This window comes from Planococcus citri, chromosome 3 (genome assembly GCF_950023065.1).
Source record: "Planococcus citri chromosome 3, ihPlaCitr1.1, whole genome shotgun sequence".
NCBI classification, from domain to species: domain Eukaryota; kingdom Metazoa; phylum Arthropoda; class Insecta; order Hemiptera; family Pseudococcidae; genus Planococcus; species Planococcus citri.
In genome coordinates, this window is record NC_088679.1 from 75,813,971 (window position 1) to 75,826,143 (window position 12,173).

Genomic DNA, 12,173 nt, shown 5'->3' on the forward strand with positions numbered 1-12,173 from the left:
CAATCAAAATGACCGCCATTTTGTGAATAGGGCCACTTTTTTTTTGAGTACAAGGACTAGAAATGTTCCTTAGGACTCCCCCTTTAAGAAAAAAGTTGTCCAGGAGGATCTACGGTGGTGGGGGGTGTGCAATAGATCCTTAAGCAGGCTTTCCGACTATCAACATTGTTCAAAAAATATTTTTGTAAAAATATTTATACATATGTACTGCTTGCAAAACTTTAACCCATTTTGATGAGCCCCACGTTACGTTTTTTAAATGGCCAAAAAATCACGCCTGGGTTCAAAATTATGTACCAATTTTTTTGAGCTCACAACGTTTTAAAAAAAAAATAACTTGCTTACTGCAAGATACGATTTTTTTCCGAAACTCCAGCTCAATATGATGAATGTATGTATTTACAAATATATGACAGATTTTCCGAAACCACAAAAGTCATGGCCGAATTTCGGGTACAAAATCTTTCGAAAATAGGCAGCTACATACCTACCTACTTCTGAAACTTTACCCCATCTTTGATAGGTTGCATTACAATGCCATCTTTTTTTTTTCAAATGTCCAGAAATTCATGCCCTCACCTTCAAAATTTCCGCACAGAAACATTTTCGTCGAAATATTCGAATTTTTGGCCCAGTTTGATAGGGTTTAGGTATAACTCCTTTTTCGAAAATTCAGAAGATGATGCCACAGTTCAGTTCTTTTATTTTCTGCCAACATTTCTCAGCTTCAGCCTATAATTATGAAATATCCATCTGACAAATTTTTCAAACCTTAAAAATTATGATCTAATTTTTTACTCAAAATTTTTCAGAATCACTTAAAAATCATTTTTGACGAAATGAAATACAAATTTGAATTTCTTGTGAAATTTAAGTTCAATTTGATAGGTCACATGTCTCCATTTTTAAAAATCCAAAAAATCATGTCTAAAATGTCGAGCTGAAAGTTCTGCATAAAAATGATTCTTGTCGAAATACGTTCGAATTTCTGGTAAAATTTCAATCCAATTTGATCGGTCGCATGGCACCTTTTTCAAAAATAAAAAAAATCCTGAAAATTATGTCCCAAATTCTATTTGGGTTTAAATTCAAATTCAAAATCAAAGTTCTTCAAAATCGGTTAATATTCATTTTTGGACGAAATATAATATGTAAGAAATTATTGAGAATTTTCCACAAAATTCTAACCCTTTGATAGGTCATCAGTGATAATTTGAAAAAAATTGATAGTTTATTTATTTCCATTCAAAATTGGTGGATGGAATGGATATGACTTCGAAAATTTGACTGCGAACAAACCTCTGATTCTGAAAAAATTTCTGATGAAGAACGATCAGAACCAATTTGAACCGGATTATTATTTATTTTGTTTCTGAAATCTGAATACTCGAAATTTCAAAAAAAAAAAAAAAAAACAAAAAAGTCAAAATTGCACCCCATTTGCCTGCGAGCTGACAAAATAAGGTAGGGAGTTGTTTTGTTTATTTTTTGAAACACGCGTTATCACATTGCGGTGAGCAGTTCGATTTAGCAATTTTTTAAATTTCAGTTTCATTCGAAGAATATTTCTTTATTTCATTATGAAGTCTCCAAAGGTATCGCTTTAATCAAACCGAAGCTTCGCTCATCATGGCTTGATTTCGTTCGGTAATCAAACTCATCGTTCCAAGTACTTAAGCAGAAAATGCCACCGAAGACCAGAACAGTCCAGCTATGAAATAACACACTACATTCACTACAACCAGCACTAATGGGCGAAGGTTTAGAAATGCAACAACTCGTCACCGATACCGAATTCGAAGAAGAACGATCGAGTTCGACGAAATCCGAAACCCTGCCACGAAAATGGTCCTATCTAGGAATCCTTCTGGCCACCATTTCATCGATATTTTTCTCACTCTGTTCTGTGATTGTCAAATGGATGGAAAACGTAGACCCTACGCAATTAGCAGTATGTAGATTTGTCGGCGTACTAATGCCCTCTATTCCAATCGTGATATGGAAAAATCAGGAAATCTTCCCCAAAGGCAAACGACTTATACTCGTATTACGTTCGTTCGTCGGAGCTACCGGTTTAATGCTGAGTTTCTACGCTTTTCGTCATATGCCTTTAGCTGACGCTTCGGTTATCGTATTCAGTGTACCGGTATTCGTCTGCATTTTCGCTTATATATTCTTAAAGGAGCCTTGCGGTGTATTCAACATCATTACCATAGTACTTTCGTTAATCGGAGTAATACTAATCAAACGACCGACTTTTATCTTCGGTAAAGACTACTCCGAGCTTTCGTTACAGCAAGCTAAACGTTACGGTTCGTGGGGAGCTGTGGCAGCTTTCGGAGCAACGTTATTCGGAGCTAATGCTATTGTACTGATCAGGACGTTGAGATCATTACATTTTTCAGTACTGATGGCTAACTTTGGAGGTTTCGCTTTACTGCAGACGTTCGCTGTTTGTTGGTATTTGGGAGTGTTGTGTTGGCCGAAATGTGGATTGGAACGATTACTCGTCATCGCTATAGCTCTGTTTAGTTTTGCTGGTAAGCGATAAAGAGTTATTCTCGGTAATAGTTCGGTTATATAGTGTGATAATATAACTTTTTATGTGTTTTTTTTATAGGTCAAGTATTGCTCACGATGGCTTTACAAGTGGAAAACGCTGGCCCGGTGGCTATTGCTCGTACATCGGATATCGTTTTTGCTTTCATTTGGCAAATATTGTTTTTCAAGGAAGTTCCTAACGTTTACAGCCTTCTGGGTGCTTTTCTAGTCACTAGCTCTGTGGTTGTAACTGGTTTACGCAAATGGGTAGTATCTTTACCCGATAACAGTCCACTTAAAATAAAATTTAATATTTTGGCTAAATAAATAATTAATAGCGTAGGTTTTTGTATTTTTATATTTCGTTACGATGCTTGAAACGATTCAATTGTGAGGTGAAGCTCGCATTCTAAATAATTACTTTCGTTTCGAATAATTTTTCTCCAAATTTTTAATTCATTTGCACTTGATAAGTATTTTACAGTTAGCTAATTCACCACATAATCAATTTTCTCTCATTCCTGTTTCAAATTTCATTATTCTCTATGCTTCCTCATGCACCAATTCTTATTTTCGTCGTATAAATTCTGCTTAATTATGTAATAATAACATAGATAGATATCGAACTCAATTTGTGTAATAAGTTACCACAGTGGTTCCAAATAATAAAAAATAATTAACAGATATTTAATTTTATTTCTGCCAGAAAATTATATAACCTTCGAATACGTAAGATTCTAGAACTAGATAAACCGAACAAGCGAAGGAATACATGAACCTTCAAATACAGACTTGTCCAGTACTTAACGTGCTAAAAATAGAATAAAATTCGAAATTCTTAAAAGTAATCATCACGTTTTTATTGTATAATACATCTGTACATATTAAAATCACGCACACTGAACGAAGATCATCTTCAATAATCCGAATTTATTTTCTTTTTTGCCTTTTTCCATCCGAGGTGCTATCTTCGCGTCCTCTCTTGGTGGCTTTTTTAGCTTGCGTCAAGAACTGATCCAGACCGAAAGGATCCTCTTCAGCTCTCTCGTATTGTACTGGTCCACTTCGTGTTCCAGATTTTTCGACATCTCTGGGACGATAAACGTGACTCGCCATTGTATCCGAATTACGCCAAGGTTTATCGTAAACGTTGTAACCGTCTTCTTCGCCGAACCCACTGTCCATTCCTTTGGTTCCATCGAATAATCTCTGGTCAAATTGAGCTTCGCCGGCCAGCTGTGTTTTGGCTGGTAATCCGAGTGCGATTTGCTCACTGATGTCTCGTTCCCTTTCTTTCTGTAGTTTGTTTCTGCGAACGAAAGGGGAATATTAATACAAAAAAAAAAAAAAAAGACAACTAGAAAGTAAATTTTTAGAATATTCACGCCGATTTACGTACCTTTTATCGGGAGCAGCACGAGCCAAGTTTCTGTCACGGGCTCTTTCTTTGTGACGTTCCATTCGGAGCATATCTCTTTCTTTAGCTTCGTCATTTCGATCTCCTCCGCCACCGGAAGGAGCTGCTCCGGATTTAATTCCGGCTCTTTCCTCTCTGGCTTTTTGAGCCAGTGAGCGAAGATGTTCTTCTTTCTTTTCTTTTTCTTTCTGAGCCATTTTCTTCTCAACTTGGGCTCTCAATTCTACGGATTCTCTTGCCTATGATCGGAAACAAAACGTACCATCGAAGATGAAAATGAAACTATTTGGTATCTAAAACGAAAAATAATTACTTTTCTATCGGCGATGTATAATGCTTCGGCTAACTTGGCGAATTTTTCGTTAATATGATTGGATTGTAAACCTCTGCCGTCAGCAGCTAATCGTTTATCTAATGGTATAGTGTACCCTTTGGCGTTTTTCCAATTTGAAACGCAGGGTGGAATTTTCCATTCTTTTTGCTCTTTTACACTAACTTTACGAGTAGGCGAATGCATTACTGGAGCTGGCGGCGAAGGGGGACCTCTAGGGATCTTTTTGTTTATCCTGAAAGATGAATGTGAAACGTTAGTTATTGCTAATAATAATGATCAGTGATTGTGAGTATTATTTACTTGAAACGAGGAGGTTCGAGAGGATCTTTTTGAAGTTCGACCATTTTGAAAACTCGTTGTTTTGCGCCTGAGTTGAAAGCAACTCCTTCTTGAGACGGAGTATAACGAATAAATTTAGCTGGTTCCTGTAAAAAAGATGGAAATTTAAGTATCGAATGATATTCTTCGAATAAAATATCTTATTGGCGAAATGGCGATTGTTTTTACCTGTTTGGGAGCAGCTCGAACTGGCATCGCAGCAGATATTTTGGAATTGGTAAGTTTTTCTAAAGCTTGTCGAGTTTTTTCGATGGTATCTGTCACATCGTCGACATCTGGTCTTTGCAACGTCGGATCATCTTCGTTAGCAATTTCAGAAGGTAATAAATCAGTCAACTTTGAATAAACAATCTAAAAAAAATAATAATAATACTCGTTGATTAATAACATATACGATACACAGAATAATGAGACTAATTTCTGATTCGATTATCGATATACCTTATCTTTATGATGCCCTTGTCGAGCAATCACATCGTATTTAACTTTTCCTTCGTGATCTAATTGAACAGCTAGAGCATTTGAGGTACTTTTGGTATTAGGTCGGCCCATATTTAATGGATATTGTGCGACAACTATCTCGGGAAATGCGCCGCCATCTCCAAAATCCTGCACGAAGATTGCAAATAGATAATTATCGAATACACATTTTTAAGGAACGATCTACTAATAAGTTTTAAGGGAAAATATCAACTCACTTCTAAATTTCGTGGCACCCATCCTTTCCGTTGACCGTATGGAGGAGCAGTTACGGTCGCTATGACGGATAAGGCTTGAGCTTGCTGTTTTTCTGCTCTTTCGACATCGTCCCAAGTCTTGTAAGTCGGTTGAGGAAGGAGTCTAGAACATTTCAAATAGTCATTTAACACAATGTGTCGAGTAAACGTCGAAAAATTATTTAATATTCACAAAAGTAAATTAAATTAGTACATCAAAGTGAGTACTGATGATACAGAATTTCACGAACAGATAGCAACAAGAAATGACGACGAATAAGGAATACTTACTGAGTTAATGAAGCCATGATGTGATACAAGTGTTTGAAAATATAATTATTAGTGTAATTATAAATTCATAGTGGAAAATTAACAAAAATAAATAACTTATTAATTATTATCGAAGAAAAGAAAAATATTGAACAGTCAAAACACACGAAGGGTTGAAAATGATGAGAAATTCAGATTTCAGGAAGTAGGGGTTCCTAAAATTTCTGGTTGAAGGATGTTTTATTTTGTGCATTTAGCGAACCTGATGGAATAATAAAGAACTACTCGTTCAAAATTTTTGTTTTTTTTAACTGCAACTTTTGAGTTTTGACTGAGTTTTGAGTTTTGAACTTGAAGTTTTGACGTTTGAACTCAACTTTGAAGTACAGTGCATACTTTTTTATATTTTTGAATTTGAACTTTTGAGTTTATTTATTGTAATTTGTAATTCTGTTTTTATTTCATTCAGAATTTTTTGGAAGAACTAAGAAGGATCCTTTCCTAATCCTAGTTTGATGTGAAAAGGAGCCAAAGGAGGTCCCACTTTACATGCAAAATGCAACCTAAGAATTTATTGTTCACAGCTCCCACTTTAGTGAAGAAAAAGTGTAAGATAATTAACTTTTCGATTGTTTCACGACTCTTTGGATTCCATCAGTGAGTACCTATTTAAATAATATTATTTTATTATAACTATTATTATAGCAAATTATGCTCAGATTTCATTGCTTGCAGTTGCAGTTCCAATTTTAGTTACATAAATATTTTGGCTTAATCAGAATTCGAAATAGAAAGGCCATTAGAAGATGGATCTATCATCTGAATCTGCTAGTGCAAACTCACCAGATGTACAAAATCGTTACACAAGAATTCGTATCAAGTCAGAGCGCCCTGCTCCTACACAATCGCAATCTAAGACGAGCATCCGGCCGGAGCAACTCCGTGTGTTGCACAACGAGGTGCGTCATAATGAAGTCCGGCTGTTAGTAATCCAAATTCCTGTATAAAGGTTCATTTTGTTTCAGCTAAAGGAAATTAACAATCTGATGGAAACACTTCAAACGGATATGAGTAAGGGGTTCGACAGTGTAAATAGACAATGTGATGCTATAGAAGCAGGACTTCAAGATATAAAGAAATCTATATGCGTGAATACAGATGCTATCATAAAACACCTCAAAACCCTTCGACACTCACAAAAGTGAGATTATCATCAACATCTATACTCTCTCTGAAGTCGTGAGTCTGACAAAATTATTCCCAATTAATTATTATTAGTTTGTAGGTATCATTTAATTATTTCTTTCTCTCCATTTTAGGCCTGGTGGTTTCTCATCACGCGAATAAGGAGCTCTTCGAGAGACTTCAGAAAATAACTAAACGAATCAATCAACGTTTCGCAGTACAAATAATTTAGTTTATTATTTTGTTTTAAATTTTCTTCTCATAAAGTGTAACCCTCGTTTCTCCTATGGGAAAATATTATATTTAAAGTGAAACCTGATGTTTGTATTTAAACAGGAACCAAAATACATACTATCAACTAACAATTTTGACACTTTCGTGCTCGTTGGGTTCACTACCTGTGGAGTAGAGGGGATCAAATGCATTGGTTATATGGGAGAAATTCAGTTTTTCGACTTCGTAGCGAAAATAAGTGAATTTACGTGAAGTTTGATGAGGACTTCTCTCTAAGAAAATAAACTTTCCCGTCGAATGATGTACACATTTTTTGGTTTCGCGCTAAAACAACGGTTTTATGAAGTATTTCCAGTGAGCTTGAGAGATTCGATCATCTCGAAGGAGCGAGTATGCTAAAATTGTGTAACATTGACGATTTTTCTACACCCCCCCCCCCATCCATCGCTTCAATTAGCTTTAGAAATATTACTTTTGAATAAAAAACAAAATTTTTCGTCATTATCGTTATAAATATTATTATCACGCATCATTGTAGGTGCACCAGGAAATAAATAGTTCTCAGTTTCTAGTTATATTTGATAGGTAGGTATACTATCCATTAAAAAAATTTAATGAAGTTTCTAAAATCATTTTCCTTTCTTGGAAAGAGAAAGAGAGAGATAAATACACATTATGACTTCTGGTTTTTCTTCAAATCTGCCATGATTTCCTTCACATCAACATGAACAGGGTTAGCAGTCGGAATATCAAATTGCAGGGCGAATGGATACTCTTTGAATTGCGCAGCGCTGCAAATAGAAGCGAAAATTACCTCATTAGTAAGCCTATACTTTTGAAATACTTATCAGAAAATTTCCAAAGTAGATAGGTAGGTATAGGTATCTCACGTAAAGTAATGAAAGATCCTTTTATTCTGTTTGTTCAATTCGTCCATCATTTTCATATCCTCGGGATCAAGATTAAAATCAAATACATCAACATTCTGTTTAATACGAACAGGTTTCTCGGATTTTGGTATAGGTACAACACCTAATTGGATCTAAAATTGGAATATTTTCTTTTAACCATCTCACCATTCTCACCGTATATTCTTCATTAGTGCCTATTAATATTGATTAATAACCTACCAAATATCGAAGAGTAATTTGGCTATTGCTTTTACCATGTTTTTTAGCCAGTGCTGTAATCGTTTCGTTAGTAAAAACACTATCATTATTGGTAACTTGGAATGAACTCAGTGGACTATACCCTTGAATAACGATATCGTGCTGTTTACAGAACTCTAAAATTTGTTTTTGGTCCAAGAAAGGATGGAATTCAATCTAAAGAAACGATTTTGATCATAGTGAAATCCTCAAAATATTTTGATCAAAGTCACACAAGGAAAATGAGTAGTAAAATTACTTGATGGGCTACAGGTTTAAACTCAGCTATTTCTAGAATTCGTTCGATTTGAGATTCTTTGAAGTTCGAGATACCCAAACTTTTGGTGTAGCCTAATTTCACACATTCTTCCATCGCTTTCCATGTGTCTTCGATGGGGATTTCATCTTCGAGACCCATCAGAGCGAATTCTTCTCCCTATGAGTAAATAGGTAATGAATTAAACTTCGTCAGCAAATTGCCTATGGTAAAATATGTCTTTCAAAGACGAGCGACGAGCTTTTGAATTACCTGATAAGCAAAAGGCCAATGCATCAAGTATAAATCAACGTAATCGAGACCCATCTCTTTCAATGTCTTTTGCAAAGTTGGTACAACCTTTTCAGGCTTATGTTGTGTATTCCAAAGCTAAAAAAGATATCAACGTTTTCGTCAGAAATTTCATTCGGATTTATCGTTACTGATCCACTCTGATTAGAACAAAAAATTACTTTGCTGATGATGAATAAATCTTCTCTTTTGATCGTACCATCGTCTATTATCTCCTTTATAACTTTACCGATGGCATTTTCATTGAAATAAATAGGAGCTGTGTCGATTAAGTAGCATCCGGTTTTGATGGCCATTTTAACTGTTGTTCTGACATCTCTGGCCTTCAAAACGTATCGTAATTAAAGAAATTTTCAGATAACTTTTCATAGAGCTAAATAATAATAAAAATACCATGAATGTTCCAATGCCAATGGATGGCATTTCCATGCCATTGTTCAATTTCACCTTAGGCACATCAATTTTTTTAACATCCTCCATAACTGAAAAAATATCACGTTCGATTTGAAATCTTTCTGCCACGTATTGAACGATTGGATGAAAATTATTCAAATTACAGGCCCCTTTAGAAAACTATTGAGACTTCGTCAACGAAAAAATTACATAATAACTACCCAGCGATTGTCAGATGTTTGGTGAACAGACGATGAAGAAAATACACGATATAACTCACTAGCAACAAGCTAATGAGAAGAAAACTGCTACCTAATCGTAAAAAAGGTAATATCTTTCATGGAACTGATAAAATGTCACTATTGGACAAAAATTATCTACATTGACAGCGTCAAATTATCGCCTTTTTCAAGGTTTACGCGTCGAACAAGTTTAAAAAAGATATATTAAACCATATACAAATATTTCGAAATATTAACAAGTGCAGGAAATGTACACAACTGCAGTAAGGAAGCTTCTTTAAAATTCAATGCCAAAAGGATATTCTTTAAAATTTGAAAATCTGTCAAAAAAAGTAACAACAGCTGAATTAGTAATTTTTTATACACGAATCGTAAGTGAATGAATGAACTAAAATTCATACCTTTCTTGCGGATTACATCGTAAATTTTTATTTATTTTTTCAATCGTTCGAATATCTTCATCGGTTAAAGAAAAATCGTAAGAATGGAAATTTTCCTCCAAATGATTCACGTTGCTAGTCATCGATACAGGAATGATTTTAAAATGGTTCTAAAAAAATAAATAAAAGCAAACGTGAAAATTCTCGTTTCGTTTGTTTTTCGATGAAAAAGAGTAGAATTATAACACAAACCAAATAATTGAAAACAATCTGAGCCGGAGTTTTATTATACTTTTTCGCCACTCGATTCAACTCGCTTTCTTCCAATAAATTCAAAGAGTAATATCCCGGTCTGTAAAGTGGACTGTAAGCCATCACTTGGACACCTCTCTCTTGACAAAAACTGATCAATTTTCTAGGGAAAAAATACGGATTACATTCGACCTAGAAAATAATATAATATTTATTCGTAACAATCAATTTGCTTTTAGATATTCTGAAAATTTCTTCGGTCGAGAAATAAGATATCATATTAACCTGATTAACAACTGGTTTCACCGAAGCTATCTTACAGATTCGATCTATTTGCACGCTGTTGAAATTCGATACACCTATGCTCTTCGCATACCCTTGTATCACACATTGTTCCATTGCACTCCATGTTTCTTCTAAAGTTACGCCGGTATCTTCGATAAACTTACTCTTCTCGATTTCATTTTCAGTCGGCTGCGATTAGAAATCAAACAATAAGTCATTATTTCAATGTAATACGTACAGATTCCAGACCGATCAAGATTAATATCCAAACCTGGCATGCGACTGGCCAATGAATCAAATACAAATCTAAATAATCTAATTGTAAATCTTTCAGTTGCTTTTTGATCGCTGGGATTACTTTGTCTGGACGATGACATGAATTCATTAACTGAAATATGTATGAAACAGAAAGTGAAAATCTTGAGGTAGCTTCAAGATTAGAAAAAGTTCGAGTACAATATGCATATACCTTACTAATGATGAAGAGATCTTCTCTTTTGTATTTACCTTCGGCGAGAATTTTAGTCAGAATGGATCCCAGTTCAGACTCATTTTCGTAATAACGTGCAGTATCGAATGATCTGAATCCTATATCCAAACCAGTACGAATAATGTTCTCTAAATCGACCACCTGTAGAATATATAGGTGAGATTACTAATAATAAAACACTTAAAACAGATTTTTAACTAATTCAATGTGTTCGAGAAATATTGGAAATTCTTACTTTGTATGTCCCTAATCCAATGGCAGGGATTTCTAATCCGTTGTTTAATTCAATGTTTTTGGCCATTTCGGATGCATTTAATCATTAATGGATAATTAATTCTCAAGTATGAATGAGTAACTTTTACTTCAAATAATTAAATTCATATTTTTCATTTCAATTTTCATGTGATAACACTTATCAGTCGTTGAACATGAATGATGGGAGTATGTATGGGAGGTGAGGAGGGGTAGACTAACCGGTTCATCAAACAAAATAATTTTCATTCCTTTAGCTCTGACGTGCTCCAATAAAACTCATTCAAAATAAATTTTTTGAAAAAATGAAAATGAAAAATATGATTCACAAAATACAACAACTTTTAATTCATTAAACAGTACAAAAAATACATTATAAATAATGATGAATTATTTTTGCTCTGAAAAATATTCTGTCTTTCAAAAACTGGGAAAAATCCTAATGCTGGATGCTGGATCACTAGAAAACTTCGGTTTCAATATCAAAACTCGATCGTAAATGGATACTCTTTGAAATGTGCATATCTGTAAACGAGTAAAGAAAATCTCAGATCAATAAAAGGCCTAAATAAATTCAATACGATCGTCTGCAATCTGCATGAATCAGGAAAAGATCAAAGCACTCACGAGCTCAAAGGTAAACATCGTAAATTTCGATTCAACGATTCCAATTTTATTACATCTTCGTCACTGATGAACTTAAAAGCTAAATTCAGAAATTTTTCGAATTTCATTTTACAAAATAATAATTATTAGATATAATTACCTACTTTTCTCTCAAATTAATGAAAATAAAAAAATCAATTTGTAAATTAATTCGATAAATTAAAAAAAATATTTTTAATTCAATTAAAATTACTTTTTTTATTTTTATTTTTGTACCTAGGTAATATCTAAAAATTTCTGATTTTAGCTTTAAAATTAAAAAAAAAAAAAAAAATCATTTACCTAAATGAATTTTTTTATAGGCAGGTGAAAATAAACATGTGTAAATTTTTTTGACTCGAATGCATGTAGGTAATAACAATAATGAAAACATGCCATAATCATAAACTCAGATCAATTAGCAACGCTCACTTGCAAACAAAAGTATTCATTTTATCCCCCTACCCACACGCGGCATCAGT

The 12,173-nt window shown here is 34.1% G+C and overlaps 3 protein-coding genes and 1 long non-coding RNA gene across 6 annotated transcripts; 2 read left to right on the plus strand and 2 right to left on the minus strand.

The window, feature by feature from the left end:
- The first annotated feature begins 1,484 nt into the window (after positions 1 to 1,484).
- On the plus strand, positions 1,485 to 3,227 carry LOC135839281 (solute carrier family 35 member G1). Its single transcript, XM_065355250.1, has 2 exons — positions 1,485 to 2,540; positions 2,621 to 3,227. Exons 1-2 carry the CDS (start codon positions 1,751 to 1,753, stop codon positions 2,866 to 2,868), a joined length of 1,038 nt encoding a protein of 345 aa, XP_065211322.1. The 5' UTR covers positions 1,485 to 1,750; the 3' UTR covers positions 2,869 to 3,227.
- On the minus strand, positions 3,218 to 5,799 carry Bx42 (Puff-specific protein Bx42). The gene is made up of 8 exons (XM_065355245.1): positions 5,639 to 5,799; positions 5,330 to 5,471; positions 5,073 to 5,240; positions 4,800 to 4,982; positions 4,593 to 4,717; positions 4,272 to 4,524; positions 3,941 to 4,197; positions 3,218 to 3,850 (listed from the first exon to the last, which is right to left on the minus strand). The coding sequence occupies exons 1-8, from the start codon at positions 5,653 to 5,655 to the stop codon at positions 3,472 to 3,474; spliced, it is 1,524 nt and encodes a 507-aa protein (XP_065211317.1). The 5' UTR covers positions 5,656 to 5,799; the 3' UTR covers positions 3,218 to 3,471.
- A 186-nt stretch (positions 5,800 to 5,985) lies between these two features.
- On the plus strand, positions 5,986 to 7,346 carry LOC135839282 (uncharacterized). 3 transcript variants are annotated; one of them, XR_010557569.1, is made up of 5 exons: positions 5,986 to 6,000; positions 6,087 to 6,274; positions 6,353 to 6,576; positions 6,643 to 6,856; positions 6,937 to 7,346. It is a non-coding gene; the product is annotated as an uncharacterized LOC135839282 (long non-coding RNA). The 3 variants fall into 3 exon arrangements; XR_010557570.1 differs by lacking the exon at positions 5,986 to 6,000 and having other exon boundaries at positions 6,041 to 6,274; positions 6,337 to 6,576; positions 6,937 to 7,344; XR_010557568.1 differs by lacking the exon at positions 5,986 to 6,000 and having other exon boundaries at positions 6,044 to 6,274; positions 6,937 to 7,342.
- Positions 7,347 to 7,687: 341 nt separating this feature from the next.
- On the minus strand, positions 7,688 to 11,260 carry LOC135840660 (uncharacterized). The gene is made up of 14 exons (XM_065357287.1): positions 11,030 to 11,260; positions 10,774 to 10,935; positions 10,576 to 10,692; positions 10,305 to 10,493; positions 10,020 to 10,211; positions 9,789 to 9,937; positions 9,426 to 9,435; positions 9,146 to 9,325; positions 8,914 to 9,075; positions 8,714 to 8,830; positions 8,444 to 8,620; positions 8,167 to 8,361; positions 7,927 to 8,078; positions 7,688 to 7,827 (listed from the first exon to the last, which is right to left on the minus strand). Exons 1-14 carry the CDS (start codon positions 11,093 to 11,095, stop codon positions 7,710 to 7,712), a joined length of 1,986 nt encoding a protein of 661 aa, XP_065213359.1. The 5' UTR covers positions 11,096 to 11,260; the 3' UTR covers positions 7,688 to 7,709.
- Positions 11,261 to 12,173: the final 913 nt, after the last annotated feature.

What these genes read in the sequence shown, in the direction of transcription:
- LOC135839281 (XM_065355250.1), top strand. Translation starts at nt 1,751, where the DNA reads ATGGGCGAAGGTTTAGAAATGCAACAACTCGTCACCGATACCGAATTC. An exon ending in AGCTCTGTTTAGTTTTGCTG is followed by an intron (nt 2,541 to 2,620) that starts GTAAGCGATAAA and finishes TTTTTTTTATAG; the next exon opens with GTCAAGTATTGCTCACGATG.
- Bx42 (XM_065355245.1), bottom strand. An exon ending in GGGTGCCACGAAATTTAGAA is followed by an intron (nt 5,241 to 5,329) that starts GTGAGTTGATAT and finishes ATCTTCGTGCAG; the next exon opens with GATTTTGGAGATGGCGGCGC. An exon ending in TATACATCGCCGATAGAAAA is followed by an intron (nt 4,198 to 4,271) that starts GTAATTATTTTT and finishes TTCCGATCATAG; the next exon opens with GCAAGAGAATCCGTAGAATT.
- LOC135840660 (XM_065357287.1), bottom strand. Translation starts at nt 11,095, where the DNA reads ATGGCCAAAAACATTGAATTAAACAACGGATTAGAAATCCCTGCCATT. An exon ending in ATCTCTTCATCATTAGTAAG is followed by an intron (nt 10,693 to 10,773) that starts GTATATGCATAT and finishes TACATATTTCAG; the next exon opens with TTAATGAATTCATGTCATCG. An exon ending in ATTGGCCTTTTGCTTATCAG is followed by an intron (nt 8,621 to 8,713) that starts GTAATTCAAAAG and finishes ATTTACTCATAG; the next exon opens with GGAGAAGAATTCGCTCTGAT.